Source organism: Eptesicus fuscus, chromosome 18 (genome assembly GCF_027574615.1).
Source record: "Eptesicus fuscus isolate TK198812 chromosome 18, DD_ASM_mEF_20220401, whole genome shotgun sequence".
Classification (NCBI taxonomy): Eukaryota; Metazoa; Chordata; class Mammalia; order Chiroptera; family Vespertilionidae; genus Eptesicus; species Eptesicus fuscus.
The window spans coordinates 24,593,352-24,611,184 of record NC_072490.1 but is presented as its reverse complement, the minus strand read 5'-3'; the positions used below and the strand labels follow the sequence as shown (position 1 = coordinate 24,611,184).

The following is a 17,833-nucleotide window of genomic DNA, read 5'->3' as shown; positions in this document are numbered from 1 at the left end:
AAGCCTCAGGAACTCCTTGTAGGGAAATGTACTTGTCATCTTTTGCTCCTCCTGAAGGAAGAAAGCAGGTAAACGACACGCTGATTATAAATGGTGTGTGCCTTCAATCACAAATATCATTTTGCATTCTTCTGGAAGTACTAGCCAATGTCTCTAGGTAAGAGAATAGAAGAATTGTTTCAAAGAACTCATTAAGGCATGGAATTAATATACAAAATAAGCAACATTACCTACATATAAATATAGTAGAAGATAACATATATAATAGCCACAAAACAGACTGTCTAAAAACATAGTTAACAAAATTTTGTTGGGCCAATATGATGAGAACTCCACTAAGGTACAGAAGAAAACACTTTTAAAAACTCACATATCTTATTCATGAATAGAAACATTTTAAGATCCAATTCTCCAAATATTCATTTAATACATATGATTATTTAATATTAATTTAAAGCCATTGTGTATTTACCATGTTTTTGTTTTCCATAATTCTAATGCTTCTATAATTCTAATGTTGACTCTAGAGGGGCTGTCCCTCCCAAATTAGATAATTTTTAGAGAACACAAACAACTCTCCTTTTATATGCAAACTAACCCCAACCTCCCTCTTCCCATTATCACCCTGCCCTAATCACCCCAGGGCCACATCCACACAACCAGGGGCAGCCCCTACGACCAAAGGGAATTATTTAATCTAGCCAATCCTAAACGTATTTACCCTTCCTCTCTTCTTTCTTCCCAAGGAAACCACAGTAAGGCCTCAGCCCACTTCCTCTCTGCCTGAGACCAACCTGGATGTTTTCTCCTGTGGCCCTCCACGGTGTGGCATTCTCCTCGGGAACTGTAAGAAACTTTCTTTTCAAGGGCAATTGTCTCCAGATCTGTTGGCCTTACTGAACCTCGAGTTTTCTATTAGTACACTATGTTTTAAAACACAGTCCAATAAAGATAACTGATTTATGTGCTACTAAATGCAACCTAGAAAAATAATCAAGTGAAGATAACTGTTAAAATTCTGGAAAAGAATAATGTAGAGCCCTAGCAGGTTTGGCTCAGTGGATAAAGTGTCGGCCTGCGAACTGGAGCCTCCCAGGTTTGATTCTGGTCAAGGGCACATGCCCAGATTGTGGGCTCGATCCCCAGTGGGGACTTGCAGGAGGCAGCCAATTCATGGTTCTCCCTCATCATGGATGTTTCTATCTCTCTCTCCTTCTTCCTTCCTCTCTGAAATCAATAAAAATATATATTTTTAAAAAGAATAATGTAGATAGGGTGATGGGGACAGGAGATACATGGAGTGGCTGAGAGAGGGTGAGGAGGCAGGGATGGCTCTGAGTTAGAAAATAGTTTTATGAATGTAGTGGGTATAAATTGCAGTCTACAGCAATCAAGTGTGAAAGAAATATTTTTAGTAATTCAACTTAATTTTTATTTTGGCCTACATCTTGCCAGAGTGGAAACAAAATTCACTCATGTCATGTCCTCCCTCTCCCCTTCTTCCTCCCCATACACAAACTTCTCTAAGAACTGCTGGGTTTACCTAATACCCAGGCATCCAGGATGGGCTTCTGATGCTTGTTGGCTTATCTATTCATCCATCCACCCTACATCCTTGTTTGAAGTGTTTGCTGCAGCTTTTGAGCTAGTCATGCACCGCATAAGGACCTTCTGGTAGTCTCATTTATATATATAAAAGCCTAAGCAACCAACCGTCAATGCAGAAGCTGCCCCCTGGTGGTCAGTATGCTCCCACAGCCTGAGCACTACTCAGCTGATGGGTACCAGATGTTGGGCTCATGGCTGGCAAGTGCAGCTGCAGCAGCGTGAGCCTCTCCCACCTCCGTGGCAATGCTACCGAGCAGCGAGCAGCGGCAATGGCAGGCACAGTGGGGCTGGGATAGGATGAGCAGGAGCAGTGTGGTACCCTGCCCAGGCTCAGGCTCCTCCCCAGCCTCCTGCCACCTCACACACTACCACATCCCCCGAGGGGTCCCAGATTGTGAAAGGGCGCAGGCCAGGCTGAGGGATCCCACCAGTGCATGAATCCGTGCAACGAGCCTCTAGTAAGATTATAATGCAACTGAAAATTTCTATTGCCTAGTGATGTTGTAGCCATGGTAAGTTCATAGTGCACTGTGTTACTGTTTTGCACTGGTCTTAATCATATGGATAATAATGCTATCTGCTAGAAATGCCTGGAGGCCCAGAGGGACACTCACCTGGGCCCCAATGAGCTTCCCACAGACCAAAGTTACAACTGGACTGACCCTATATAGTTCTTATTACGATTGCAAGACACCCTTCAGCAATAACCATTAGAAAACTTAGAAGAAAAGAGTTTATTACCCATAGGCCCTGGAGCTACAAGGCAAGTCACAGGGTAGAGAGAGAGTACATGCAGGGGCCTGAGGTGCTGTTTTTATTGGGGGAGAGTGGTGGCCTAGGGTTTCACAGGATCACCTTTTATTGGTGAATTTAAAACAAGGAACAAAATCAACCAAGATCTCTAAAACAAAGAAGCCTCGGTGTGGGAAGGTGGCCTGGCTCTATCTAGTGTGTGGTGGTCAATGTGTTTATATACCTTCTTTGGAGCAGATGTCTCTTTGAAATGGATGCCTCAGCAATCAAAGCTTAAGTCGGACACTTGCATTACAAAAAACAAAAGCCCACAGGGTTTACACTACAATTACTCACATGTTGGTGCTGATGCTGGTGTAAATGAAACCTTATTAGTTGACTATACCATCTTGGTTTGTGTAAGTGCACTCTATGATGTTCACACAATAACGAAATCATCCAACAAGGCATTTTTCAGAATGTATGGCTGTATAACCCCCTCCTGAGTCACCTGCCCTACAAGAAAATGTCTGTGATGTTTATGCTGTTATGTGCCATGCAGAAGTGGATTCTTTAGGGGCAAACTCAGAGGAGCTTGCCAAACAGGATCAAGAGGACACAGGCCCTAGGAGATGAAGGGTGGGTGACATCTGGGTAACAGGCAGTCAGTCGAGTTGGGGAGGGAGATGGGAATTCAATTCACTACATACATTGTGAGTAGTGATAGAGGCATACACGGGGAGGGAGGACAACTTAGTAGAAGAGGTGACCTTTGATCTGGACTTGAAAGATACGGCTGATTCCATTGTAAAAAATGGGTGGGAGTGCACAGAGCACTGCAGTGAAAACAGCGTGAGCAAAGCTCTGGCTAAGGTGAAACCAGGACTGATTTCCTGAGCCCACCTTGACCAGTGCAGTGATGAGGCAATTCCCAGGAGCATGCTGGGGTCAGGGAATGAGCTCCGGAAAGAACCACACGGCTGCAGATTAAGTACTTGCAGAGCTGGACAGAAGGAAGAAAGCATGGATGATGCCACCTCTGCAGGTCTGAGTCAAAATTACATGTGTTCCCGTCAAACTTCAAAGCTGGAGAGCCAGGGTTTCTAGATGTGTCTTTCTCTGCTCCCTAACTGGAGGAGGGGTAACCAGACAATCTATATTCACTGACCAGCTAGCCCCTTTCCTGGAAGAAAAGGCCTTGGAGGGGAGGGGAGGGGAGATCCAAGACAATCCAGTGAAAACCAGAGGTGTAGGCAGTCCTGCCTGTCAGATTGAATCCAAGGTGTACTTTTATTTGTACCTTACCTACAGGAGGAATACATAGGATCTTCAATTTCCATTATCCACATTAGTTCATTTTCAGATTAGTAGTAGCAAATGCAACCAGAAAACACTAGATGATTCAGACTTCATCTGTCTACATTTCACTCTCCACAGTCAGCAGTTTTATCAGGGTTCCTCAGTCATAATTCCCATCTGGACTTTAACTGATACCCAACTTTCTTAATACAGTCATCAATTCTATCCTAGTCATCCCAAATTTGCATTTATTTACTGCTCCACTGCCTACCTAAGTGTCTGGAAAACAGTAAAGAAACAGAAATACTTTTGGTTTTAATATTATTTTCACTTTCTTTCAGTGTTTAATATTCCTATTATTTCTGTAACAGATTTGAAACTTTTTTTCATAAGGAAAATATCCTCACTTCACATAAGCTGAGTTACTTCAAAGGTACATGTGTGAAATAACCATAGAAAATATCTACTACTTCCAACCATCATGAATTCTCATTCCACTATTATTTAATGAACCCCTGCAGACCAGGTGGCTCTATTAGGAAGTGAAAACAGAGCCTGTTTTTTTTTCAGGAAATGACTAATCTTCTTGGAGAAGTAAGACCCACTTACTTGAAAAGTGAAACCACACTGCTAAACAGGATCTAATTCCAGCCAGTACTCTCCTCTTCTCTAAGGTCACATCTTCCTAAAACACAGTGTCATTTACTAAGAGCCTTCCATGGGCCAGGTATTAGGCTAGGAGCTTCTGGATAGCTTTTTGAGTCCCCAAACGACCCCATGAAATATGAAAGATTTTATAAAGAATACTAGAGGCCCGGTGCACAAAATTCATGCACGGGGGGTGGGGTGGGGAGGGGGTCCCCTCAGCCCAGCCTGCACCTTCTCCAATCGGGGACTTCTTGGGGGATGTCTGACTGCCAGTTTAGGCCCGATGCCAGGGATCGGGTCTAAACTGGCAGTCGCACATCTCTCTTACAATCTGGGACCACTGGCTCCTAACTGCTCACCTGCCTGCCTGCCTGATTATACCTAATTGCCCCCCCTGCTGGCCTGGTCACCCCCAACTGCCCCCCTACAGGCATAGTCACCCCCAACTGCCCCCCCTGCTGGCCTGGTTGCCCCTTAGTGCCCCCCCCCCCCACCAGCCTGGTTGCCCCCAACTGCCCACCTCGTGGGCCTGGTAGCCCCATGCAGCCTGCTGCTTGGTCGTTTGGTCGCCCCTCACTAACCCCCCTGCCAGCTTGGTCACCCCATGCAGCCTGTTCGGTTGTCCGTTCGGTTGTTTCGGATGCAATGGTCGCTTAGCCTTTTATATATATAGATTAGTAGAGAAACTAACCATTCCCACCCTAGTTTTCCTAAATCAAGAAAACAGCCATAATCTTTCAAAGTTCAATTTTTATGAGGCACTTAAGTATCAACATACTAGAATCACATAAGAGTATTTATTATTATAATAGGGGGCGTAAAATATTTTATCCACATGAGTTTTGACTATCAACCAACAGATTCATTTTAGAGGGGCTTATTCAATATCTTATCCTTCTAAGGAAAAATTCCTATAAGGAGATTAATTTTGAGATCACCTTTACCAAATAAGCATTCAATAGACTTGTCATCAAAGTGCTACTGGACTGATCTGGTCTTTATATGCCCAGGCTGACCTCTGCTGGACAGTATAACCTGCCAACATATTTTTTTTTTTCTCTTGAGATAATATGGCTAGGGAAAGAGCATTTTCCCCAAATTATATTTAGTATTTAGATTCATGTAGTTCAATTTACTAATACTCATCAAGCCCTCCACACTACTTTACAGCAAAATCTTATATTGCACTCGGCTGCCAGAGGCAAATGACCATGGGCAGAGGAGGATATTGATGAGGTTACATGAGCTTCCCACTCTCAATGGTCCTTTGGATATTCTCTATGCTCTGATGCAGCTCAGGCTCTCTGGTGCATAACTTACAAGTACATTAAGAGTCCCTGGCTACTGGGCCCGATTTCAGGGTTGTCAGGTAAAACCACAGATCCCTGCAAGTATCTCCTAGGTGCACATCACAAAGCTATAGTCCATCACTTTGTAGAGGTCACTTATGCCCCTAACTAGCCAATGGAAAGTCTAATAAGAATGGTGTAAACAAGCTGAACTTTAAAGTGTTATGCTCCCACTCATATAAAATTGCAGAAAATAAACAAGAATGCCCTGAAAATAAGTGATACTTTTCCATTTCTCATATTCTTTCAAAATACAGGCATATCCTGGAGACATTCCAGGTTCAGTCCCAGACCATTACAATAAAGCAAATATCACAATAAAGTGAGTCACACAAGTTTTTTTTTTGTTTCCCAGTGCATATAAAAGTTATATTTATATTATATTGTAGTCTAGTAAGTGTGCAACCGCATTATGTCTAAGAAAAAAAAACCAATGTACATACCTCAACTTAAAAATATTTTTATTGCTAAAAATACTAACCATCATCTGAGCTTTCAGCAAGTCGTAATCTTTTTGCTGGTGGAAGGTCTTAAAATGCAGTATCTGTGAAGCACAATAAAGCAAAGCACAATAAAACAAGGTATGCCTGCAATGTCTGTTTCTGATAATAAAAATTACAAAATTATTTTTATTTCCAACTTTTATAAAAGAAGGAAAATGAATAAAAATTTCCTATAATCTCATCACTGAGTTATTGTAAAATTAGGTTAATTTTGTGCCCATCTTTTCTCTCTGTATATATGTGTGCACAAGTACAGGTGTGCATCTGACTTGAACCCATCAATTTTGTAGCTTGCCTTTTTCACGTAATAGTATCCTCTGATTGTTTTTCCATTAGTAAATATTCTTTAACACAATTTTATTTTATAATGTCAATAGATCATAATGCATGCAACCAATATCTTATTATTAAACACTGGGGCTGTTACAAAATAAAACTATGCTGAATGGCTATATATCCTATCTAATAAAAGGGTAATATGCAAATTAACCATCACTCCATTACAAAGATGGCAGCACCCATAGCCACAAGATGGCAGTGCCCAGTCCTCTCAGCCCCTCCAGAGTCCCCCAGTCCTGGGGCGGGGAGGGGAGGGCGTCCCCTGAGAGCAGGCAGCATGAGCGGCATGGCAGAATGCTTGCGGTGATGAGGCAAGCATTCCACCATGGCCACGGAGGGCCTCTGGGCAGCGGACATGGAGGGGCCAGGGGGGCGGGGGACGCTTGCGTCATTGCCATGGTGATGAGGCAAGTGTTCTGCACCTGGCAGCGGATGGGCCTCTGGCCGTTGAGAGCCTTTGGGCAGCGGGCGCAGAGTGGCCAGGCCCTGCAGAGAGCTACTGGCACACGGATTCGTGCGCAGGGCTACTAGTGTGTGTGTGTGTGTGTGTGTGTGTAACTATTTGACCAAATATTTTATTATTTTCTTTTCTTTTTTTTAATATATTTTATTGATTTTTTACAGAGAGGAAGAGAGAGGGATAGAGAGTTAGAAACATCGATGAGAGAGAAACATCAATCAGCTGCCTCTTGCACACTCCCCTACTGGGGATGTGCCCGCAACCAAGGTACATGCCCTTGACCGGAATCGAACCTGGGACCCTTGAGTCCGCAGGCTGATGCTCTATCCACTGAGCCAAACCGGTTTCGGCTATTTTATTATTTTCTTAGGATACATTCCCTAGATAAGCTTACTGGGTCAAAGTTATGGGGTCTGAACATTTTTAAAATTCCAAAACAGGCATTTCTAGAGCTACTCTGTAGAAATATTGTTCCAATTTCAGCTTCCACCACAGCATAGCAGATTCCATTTCACTTCACCTTCATCCACGCTAAGAATTATAATGTAAAAAGAGCTGTATTGCCCTGGCCAGTGTGGCTCAGTTGGTTGGAACATTGTCCCATACACTGAAAGGTCATGGGTTCCATTTCCAAATCAGGGCACATATCCAGGTTGTGGAGTCAATCTCTGGTTGGGTGTGTATGGGAGGCAACCAATTAATGTTTCTCTCACACATTGATGCTTCTCTCACTCTCTCCCCCCTCACTTCCTCTCTAAAATCAATAAAACATATTCTCAGGTGAGGATTTTATTTTAAAGTGCTTTGCCAAGTGGATAGGCAAAAATAGGGTTTTCCAGTCTAACATATTCATATTTATTCATAATAATCATACTTTTATTGACCATTTGTATTTTTTCTGTTGATTATACATTCATGCCCTTCACCCATTTTTCTTCTAGTGCATTAGTATTTTTCTTATTTATAGGAGTTCTTTATATATTAAGGCTGTTGACACTGGTCTTGATGTGTTACACATAAACAAAAGTTGCTAATCCAAATTACCCTGAAATTATTAGTTTTGGTGTCGTGTGACTTCTCTGGCTCAATAAATTATTTCCAGAAAAAAAGAAAACAAAATAAAACCACAACTCAAAAAGTATTGAATAAGCCTCATTAAATTGTGGGGAGACTAAGGTACATAGTGGTCAACAAATAAACAAAGAAGAAGAAATAACCTGTGTACTATAGGATTTTTTTTCTTCAAAAATGTGTTTAAAAGATAAATGACTTTAAGAATGCATTTATTAAAAGAATACTGTGTTAAATCAATGGTTAAGCAAGTTACATTGCTATTATTTAATAAAATCCTTTCTCTTCTTTCATCTGTAAATGGTTATTTCTGTGGTTGAATACTGGTAATTTTTTCTGTCTTTAATCAATTACTTTATTATATAATATCATTTAGAAATATTTTTATTTATTTTTGTATAGCAATTTTAACATTATAGTTATTTTGCTGTGGGGGAAAAAATTCTATCTTATAGGAAAGACAAAACTCCTGAAGACCACTTATGGCATCTTTATTTACATATTAGAACGGGTCAGCCAGTGAAAATCCTAGAAAAAGAAAAGACAACAAACATTCAGTTGAAAGAAATAATTGTCTCAAACTATATTCTCAGTGTTTTGTTTGCTCTAGAATCTAAAAGTCTCATTATAACCACAAGTACCACAATGGTAAATAAGATTTGTCTTTGGTCTAGTGATTTACCCAAAAAGGAGCTAAAAAATAAAAAATCCATAGTGAACCTTTCTGTCTTGTCCTACAAAACAACCTAAAATGACTTTCTGGATCCTCTCCCATTAACAGAGACTAAAAGAAACAGTACACTTAAAAGAAGTAAGGAGATGAAGGAGACCCAAAGAAGGTCAAGTTCCCAGGTCTAAGAACAACCTGTGTAGGAAAAGCAATGCACGAAAGCCTTTCCCAGGACTAATACCATTCTGTTTGGTGTCTTGGACATAGGTGACTGAGGATTAGGTCCTTCTGGTATTACAGCAGAAGCAGTCAGCCTACACTGCGAATCAATGACAAATAGCGAATGGACACACAATCAATGAAAATCAAAGCTTGGAAACTAATCTGTATGGAATTCTATTAGAGTAAGGATAATGTCAAAGACAAAGATGCAAGTAATGGAAGAATAATCCTCATGGAATTATATAAAAATAAAAACAGATTGTTCCAGGAATACCCCCCAAAATTAATAGACAACTATTAACAATATAGAACAATGATAACAATATAAAAGTTACAGGAATGGCTTTGGGGCCATATTTAAGTAAAATAAGGATTGCTTGAACACAAACACTATGATAACATGACAGCTGATCTGATAACCATGTTGGCTACACCTACAAGTGACTAATGGGTGGTTAGCATATACAGAGTGGATATGCTGGACAAAGAGATGATTCACATTCCATGCAGCTCATAGCCAAACAGTACAAGATTTCACCACATGACTTAGATGGTGCACAATTTAAAACTTATCAATTGTTTATTTCTGAAATTTTCTATTTACGGTAATACTTTTAGATCATAGCTGAACATGGGTAACTAAAACCATGAAAAGCAAAATTTTGGCTCAGGGTAATGTACTAACTTTGGACTTTGTCCTTTTTTTTCTAGTTCCAAACTTTTTTTTTCCTGAGGTAGGCATTTATTGCTGTGAACTTCCCTCAGAACTACTTTTTCTGCATCCCATAAGTTTTAATATGTTGTGTTTTCATTTTCACTTGTCTTAAGGTATTTTAAAATTTCTCTTCTGATTTCTTCTTTGACCCATTAGTTGTTCAGTAGCATGTTGTTTAGTCTCCACAAACTTGGAGACTAGTTTTCTTCTTGTAATTGATTTGTAGTTTCATAGCATTGTGGTTGGAAAAGATGCTTGGTATGACTTCAATCTTCTTAAATTTATGAAGACTTGTTTTGTGACCTAAGATATGATCTTTCCTAGAGAATGTCCCATATGCACTCGGAATGTCCCATATGCACTTGTTGCTTTTGGATTAAGCATTCTATATGTATCTGTTAAGTCCATCTGGTCTAACATGTCATTTAAAGTGATGTTTCCTTACTGATTTTCTGTCTGGATGATCTATCTATTGATCTATGTGGGGTACTAAAGTTTTCTACTATTATTGCATTGCCATCTATTTCTCCCTTTGGGTTTGTTAATATTTGCTTCATATATTTAGGTTCTCCTATGTTGGATGCATAAATATTTACAAATGATATATCTTATTGTTGGACTGACCCCTTTAACATTATGTAATGTCTTTGTCTTTTTTTTAAATCCTCAATAGAGGATATTTTTCCATTGATTTTAGAAAGGGAAAGACAGAGAGAAACATCGATGTGAGAGAAACACATCGACTGGTTGCCTCCAGCCTGCACCCTGACCAGGGCTTGGGCTGGGGAGGAGCCTGCAACCTTGGTACATGCCCTTGACCGGAATTGAACCCAGGACCCTTCATTCTGCAGGCCAACGCTCTGTCCACTGAGCCAAACCAACTAGGGCTCCTTTTTTGTCTTTATTACAGTCTGTTTTAAAGAGTATTTTGTCTAATATAAGTACAGCTACCCCAGCTTTCTTTTGGTTTCCATTTGCATGGAATATCTTTTTCCATCTCTTCACTTTCAGTCTGTATGTCCTTACATGTGAAGTGAGTCTTTTGTAGGCAGCATACAGCTCTGTCAGGGTTTTTTTTTTTTTAATTTACTCACACACTCTATGTATTTTGATTAAAGAATTTAGCCCATTTACATTTTGCTGCTTTGTTAATTGCTTTTTGGCTGTTTTGTATTTCCAATAGGTTCCTTTTGCAAAAATCTCTGACATCTATTTTTACAGAAAGGGAATTTCAGTAGAATTACATATTTTATAGTTCAAAATTAGTTTATTTACATTTCAATGATGGGTCCAAGTGTCCATTTGCCTATTTGCCCATTGTCTTGTTCAAAAATAAAAAGATCTCACAGCAGATACATGTATAAAGAACCAAGTAAAAAACTACTTGAAAAAAATTATCTGGCTCTAAAAACAATGGCTAATACACAATGTGCAAGCATGGAGGACAGGTATACTAGAGAGGGCAAGTGGCAGGACCAGGATCAGAGTACAAAATTAAGTATGAAAAACAAGTTAATCTGAGATGGAAGAGGATCATACTACATACTTTGCTTTAGAGACCAAAATAACTAATTTTGAATGTAATTGCACAAATTGTCCCATTAGTTTCATCTCCCACTGTGCTTCCTGCACCCTTTTAGCTAGCTACTCCAACCTTCTTTTAGCTCCTCAGATTTGCCATATTCCCTCCTACCAGAGCTTTTATATATCTCTTCCCCCTTCTCTTTGATGAGTTTGTCCCTATTTATCCTTAGGATCTCAGTTTAAGCATCACTTCCTCAGAGAAGCCTTCCCTGTGATCACCATATAAATCAGATTCCTTTGTTGTATGTTTATTCAGAACTGAGTTCCTTTCCTTCAGAGAAATTGCCTCACTCTGTCATAATGCAGTCAGTCATGAGGTGACTGGACTGTCCCTCTTCCCTGCTGTACTGTTAGCTCCATGAGGTGAGGCTGGTTTTGCTCACCATGCTATTCTTTGCACCTGCCTTATACATATCTCAACAAATATTAATTGAACAAGCAAAACAAACTGCCAAACTCAGAAATAGTTTAGAAAGAACTCTGAATAACAGGGTGTTCTAGTAATCACATTTACCTGAGCTTTCCGCATGGATTGTGGCTCAATCATGATGTTAATAAGAGAGGGTTTAGTTGTATCTGCCAAGCTTTTCCTCAGGGATTCTTGGAGTTCTCCTGGTGTTTGTACAAAATACCCATTGCCCCCAAATGCAGTCATGACCTGCTCATAATGTGCATTTGGCAGAAGACACATTGGAGGGGCCCTGAAAAAGTAGGTCACAAATAAATAGAAAAATAAAATCATATCATTCTCTGACATAATTTATAGAAAAATTTAGACTAAACTGAAAGGCACACTTTTATATCCAACACTTAAACTGAGATGCTAGTATACTAAGTTGTCCATATATTTCATATTATTTATATAGTAAAGTCAAATATAACTTTTTGTGATGATGGAAAAGTTTTATATCTGTGCTATCCTATCTAATAATAGACAAATATGCAAATTGACCGCACCTTCGCTACACCCAAGCCACGCCCAACAACCAATCAGGACGAGTATGCAAATTACCCCAACAAAGATGGCGGCTAATTTGCATATCAAGACAGCCTGGAAAGAAGCCAAGAGCTGCAGAAGGGAGTAAAGCTTCGAAGAAGCAAGCAAGCTGGGGGAGGGGGGAGAGAAGGGAGGAGCGAAGTCAGGGCCGGGGGCGAAGGGAAAAGCAGGCGGGCTGGCGGAGAAGGTGGGGCGGGCAACAAGGGAGGAGCGGAGGCGGGGTAGAGTGCAGCAGGAAATCCTATTGCAGGATTTTTCCTGCAACGGGAACGCTAGTCCAATATAATAGCCACTAGCAACCTGTTGCTATAAGCACTTGAACTGAGACTAGTTAAAAAAAGAAACTAGATTTTTTAAAGTTGAAGTCCTAAGATCTCTGCTTCTTCTTCTTCTTCTTTTAAACATATTTTTATTGATTTCAGAGAGGAAAGGAGGAGGGAGAGGGAGAGAGAGAGATGAAATATCAATGATGAGAGAGAATCTTCAATCAGCTGCCTCCAGCATGCCCCACACTGGGGATTGAGCCCACAACCTAAGCATGTACCCTGACCGGGAACTGAACCATGACCTCCTGGCTCAACCACTGAACCACGACGGCCAGGCAGAAACTAAATTTTTTGTTAGTTTTGTTGTTTAAGTTTTTTTGTTGTTGAAGTATAGTTGGCATACAATATTATATTAGTTTCAGGTATACAGCATAGTAATTTGAGATTTATATACTGTATGATGTGATTACCATGGTATGCCTATTAACCATCTATCACTGCAAAGTTATTACAATATTTCTGACTAGCCTCTGTGCTATACATTAAAATGGCTATAAATAATAAATACATATAATAAATATAATATTAATTATACAATAAATATTTTATAACTGGAAGTTTATACTTCTTATTAGACTTTTTTACCCATCCTCCTCTTCCCTTCCTCTCTGGAAACCATCAGTTTGTTCTTTGTATCTATGACTCTGTTTCTGATTTGTTTGTTCTGTTTTATTAGATTCCACATATAAGTAAAGTCATATGGTATTTGTCTCTCTGTCTGACTTATTTCACATAGCATAATATACATCCATTCATTTTGTTGCAAATGGCAAGACTTAATTCCTTTTTATTGCTGAGTAACATACCATTGCGTGTGTGTGTGTGTGTGTGTGTGTGTGTGTGTGTATCACATCTTCTTTATCCATTCATCTATTAATGAACACTTAGATTGCTTCCATATCTTGGCTATTATAAATAATGCTGCAATGAACATGGAGTGCATATATCTTTTCCAATTGTTGTTTTAGTTTTCTTCTGATAAATACCCAGAAGTGGAACTGCTGGGTCATACAGTACGTATTTGCAAATGACGCATCTGATAAGGGATCAGATTTAGCTAAATGGTATAAGGAAGACCTCTGGATGTAAACATCCACATTCCCAAGATGTACTGGGAGCACTCTGCAATAAGGTCTTTATTAACAAGGCTTAGACATCAAACTCACTTGTCTGAATCTTCAGTGGCTCCCTGATCATAAACCATTTATTGAAGTGCCCAATCATGGATGGCTGTGCAAAGAGGAACCATGCAGACAGGGTTCCCCTTTAGAGGGGCAGACAACATAAACAAGCACTTCTCACACCATGAAAGCACATTCCGATACAGATGACATTTAAAGGAGATTAAACAGATGGGAGAAAGTAAATATACATTGTTCTGGGCTACTTACATAGCAGTAGCATCTCCAAATTTTAACATTTCCTTCCAGGAATCTGTATCAATACCTTGGTAAATTCCATTATTATTCACCACCAAAAGTACAATTGGCAAGTTGTACCTAAAATTGACAGCAAAATATAAAGAAAATGATTCTTCATTTTAACACAATTTCTTTTCTTAGAGCTGAAATTTTAACTTAAAATAGATAGTTTTCCATAAACTATTTTTGGTAATATTAGGACAAAACTAAAAATTAAGTATTTATTATCCTAATAAAAGAATATCAAATAATTAACAGAAACATCACAGAGTAGCAAAAAGAATGCAAGATTAGGATTGATAAAACTGGTTCAACTATTATGCAACTATGAGCCTGGGGCAAATCACTGAGCTTTTCTGAACCTTGGTCTTCAAGACCCAGGTATTAATACAATGATGACTTCCATGCCCGATACCTCTGAAGCACTATTTCTAGGTTGTGTCTAGGAGTTTTGTTTGAAAGTTATCTTTCTATTTATTGAATTCCTCATAGATAACCAGCACTTGCTAGATGCTGTGGGAAGTACACAAGTGACTAGCGTATATTCTCTCCTCTCAAACCACTTCATCCATAATTGGAAAAACATTACATGGGGCAATAATTAGAGAAAAAGAGAGTATTTAACAATGTGCTAAACAGTCTGACAAAGACTAAAAAAGGCTGATTAAACTTTACTAGTGACTGACAAAAGAATATAGACTTTATTTTCTACAGATATAATTCCTGAGGTCAGGTGTAAAAACAAAACAAAAAAACGCATACTATTATATAACAGGATTATGGTAACTACCTGCTCTCCACGCTCAAAGGGAATGGCTTTATTTCATAGTGTAGAAGGCTGACTTCCCTGTAAATCATCTTTTAGGTATACAGTATATTACTTGGTTGCCAATACAGATATTCTAACAAACACATAATTTCCCGCTGATCTGGAAAGTTTTATATACCAACACCCTGAAAGTCCCAAAACATGATTTACTAAAACCCTAACAGGAGCCTTGGTTAAGAATATAATTGTTTTCCTAGTTTAAATAATTGGAGAGAAAAAAATCCCTATACTTCTATAGTTGGATCTACAACTTATAAGTTTCTCCACGAATCCTGACAACTATAAAAATTATCTTGCCTGGCCGGCATGGCTTAGTGGTTGAGTGTTGACTTAATGAACCTGGAGGTCATGGTTCGATTTCCGGTCAGGGCACATACCCAGCTTGATCCCCAGTATGGAGTGTGCAGGAGGCAGCCAATCAATGATTTTCTCCCATCACTGATGTTTCTATCTCTCTTTCCCTCTTCCTTCCTCTCTGAAATCAATAAAAAATATATTTAAAATAATAAAATAAAAGCCTGTTCAATGTGAGATTAGTGTTGTAAAAGCATTGATGTTCATTTTAAAAAATAATCTGAATAGCTAATTTCACTGAGCAGTCACCTCATTTTACCTAGATCATCCCATTTGTTCCTCACAACTGGCCTCTCAGGTAGGAATTATTACTATTCCTGTCCCTACTCTAGAGGAGACTGAAGCTTGGTTAAGTGACTTAACCCAAGTCACTTAGCTTTGCAGTGGTCAAGCCAGTATTTAACTTCAGGCTATCTGACCAGAAGCCATGCTCTTAAGCACCAAGCTCTGCTGTCCCTGGCAGAAAACAAGTTTTTCTCAGACAGAACTTTTTTTCAGTGACCTCAAAACCATGCCCCATAGTTTTGTAGGATTTTGGCATGCAGTAAAGAGGTCAGAAGCATGCTGTCCTGGATGAGAAAAACCCTGGGGTTATTAATACTAGTATCTATACAGTGCTGTGCACAAGGCACTGGCATATGATCAATGCTCGGTAAGCATTTGTTAGGCAAGTGGGTCTGTGCATAATTCTTTCAGATTTTGGAGAAAGAAATGCCCTATTCAGGATGCTGTTTTACCTGCAGATGGTTTCCACTTCCATGCCAGAAAACCCAAATGCACTGTCTCCTTCCACACAGATGACCCGCTGTCCTGGGTTTCTATCTTTAGCCACTATAGCAGCTGCAATGGCAAATCCCAAACCGACTCCCATTGTTCCAAAAGTACCAGCATCTAGCCTATTGGAGAATAAAGCAAAAATGAAACCCTCTAGGGCATGTCACAGATGGTGGGGTTGGCATAAATCTAGACATATTCACATGGTTCATGAAAAATAGAGAACAGTAAGAACATTCTTTTTCTTTAATGTAAAATTTTAGACTGTGCAGAATTAATTTGTCAGAGATAAGCAGAACGAGAGGAAAAAGTCACTCATGATTGCAAGACTGAATATATCCTTAGAACACTGACCACAGAAATATCACATGATCTTGAGGACATACCAACCATAAAAACTCTATACAACCTTACTTAAGAATACTTTTATAAACTATGTCCTTATACACTGAACCTGTATACTTCTCAAATTTTTTTTTATTAATCTGCACTACTGAAATTTCAAATGTAATGTATTATAATTCATTGTAATTTCTTTTTTGGGAACTTTACCTGTGGCGAGGAAGGTAGTTTTGAAGCACAGTGCGTCCAATATCCATAGTATTTGCTCCTTCACTTACCACCATGCAGTCTCTAGGTAGTTGTTCTTGAACATGGTAGAATACTGTGTAATAATTCATAGGCAAGGATTTTTTGGAAGCTAATTCCTAAAATATTAGAGGGAAGTATAATCAAATTAGATTGAGATATAATGAAAAAACTGTACATACTGTCAATAAGCTACTATCAAACTTATTTGGAAACAGGTTAACAATTGCAAGCTACAAGGTTCCCAAGTGGCCACCAGTGGCCACCCTGAGAAGCGAATTGATCTATGAACAGTCCCGGTGGACATGCTAAGAAAAATGGGTCCCACTGTCCTAGCATAAACCCGGGAATATCCCTCTTCCTGGACAGCCACAATGCACATTAACATATTAAAAACTGCGAAGTCCTAAAGTAAAGATAACTGGAAACACTGGGTTAAACACACTGAAACAGCCCTATTTGAGCACTTTTAGGGAAACTCGGTCTTAGAAAAAAATGAAAATTTTGTTCTGGACTATTTTCACCCGAACTATGGCCTGGAGTTTAAATAAAATGAAGTCAGGATTTCTGAAAATCTGGCTCTTCCTCACCTGCACTGACAGTAAAGGGGATATGCTTCACCCACTATTCTAAAGCGTCTCTGAGCTGAGAGAGGGCCACGTGGGGCTTTAGCAGCCACAGTCCCAGCTGGTCCCAGCACTGCCTCTTCACCTGTGCTAGTTTGGTCCAGTGGAGATTATACTCAAGATGAATGAGGGACCCTCCTATACTCCTGCACCAGAGAAGGTAGGCAACTTCTTTCCATCTTAAACTAAGTCAATTCCTAGGGAAAAGAGGGAATTAATCATGATACCATTAAGGAAATAGAAGTAATGGCTCTTAATAAGAGAAACAGTCATTGATTAAAATTCAGATGAAAGACAGAATCATGTATAATCAATTCTGCTTGTTTTGAAAATGAGATGACTGACATATTAGGGAACAACATAAGCATAACTCAAAATTCATATTTGCTCATGTATGATTCCATCAGTGAGATACGCAACATGGACACAAAAACTATACCCAGCTGAACAAAGATGCATAGAAATACAAAAACTGGTGAAAAAAGTATCAGGAACGACCTTTCTCACAAAGAGAAAGTACTACCTATATACAAAGACTTTTTCTTTTTTCTATTTATATACAAAGACTTTAAAAAAATATATATTTTTACTGCTTTCAGAGAAGAAGGGAGAGCGAGAGAGAGATAGAAACATCAATGCTGAGAGGGAATCATTGATCGGCTGCCTCCTACACACCCCCAACTGGGGATCGATCCTGCAACCCAGGCATGTGCCCTTG

General features: G+C 39.4%; 1 protein-coding gene across 3 annotated transcripts in view; it reads right to left on the bottom strand.

The window, feature by feature from the left end:
* Positions 1 to 8,191: 8,191 nt before the first annotated feature.
* The window catches only part of HACL1 (2-hydroxyacyl-CoA lyase 1), a 34,528-nt gene continuing 24,886 nt past the window's right edge, over positions 8,192 to 17,833 (bottom strand). For 2 of the 3 annotated variants that reach the window (XM_054729641.1, XM_054729642.1), the window contains 5 exons: positions 16,454 to 16,608; positions 15,865 to 16,023; positions 13,915 to 14,022; positions 11,715 to 11,901; positions 8,192 to 8,537 (listed from right to left, as the gene is read on the bottom strand). In XM_054729641.1, the coding sequence (XP_054585616.1) occupies positions 8,505 to 8,537; positions 11,715 to 11,901; positions 13,915 to 14,022; positions 15,865 to 16,023; positions 16,454 to 16,608 (642 nt within the window). In that variant the 3' untranslated portion in view covers positions 8,192 to 8,504. The remainder of the gene's footprint in view (positions 8,538 to 11,714; positions 11,902 to 13,914; positions 14,023 to 15,864; positions 16,024 to 16,453; positions 16,609 to 17,833) is intronic. The other variant, XM_054729643.1, reaches the window with a different exon arrangement.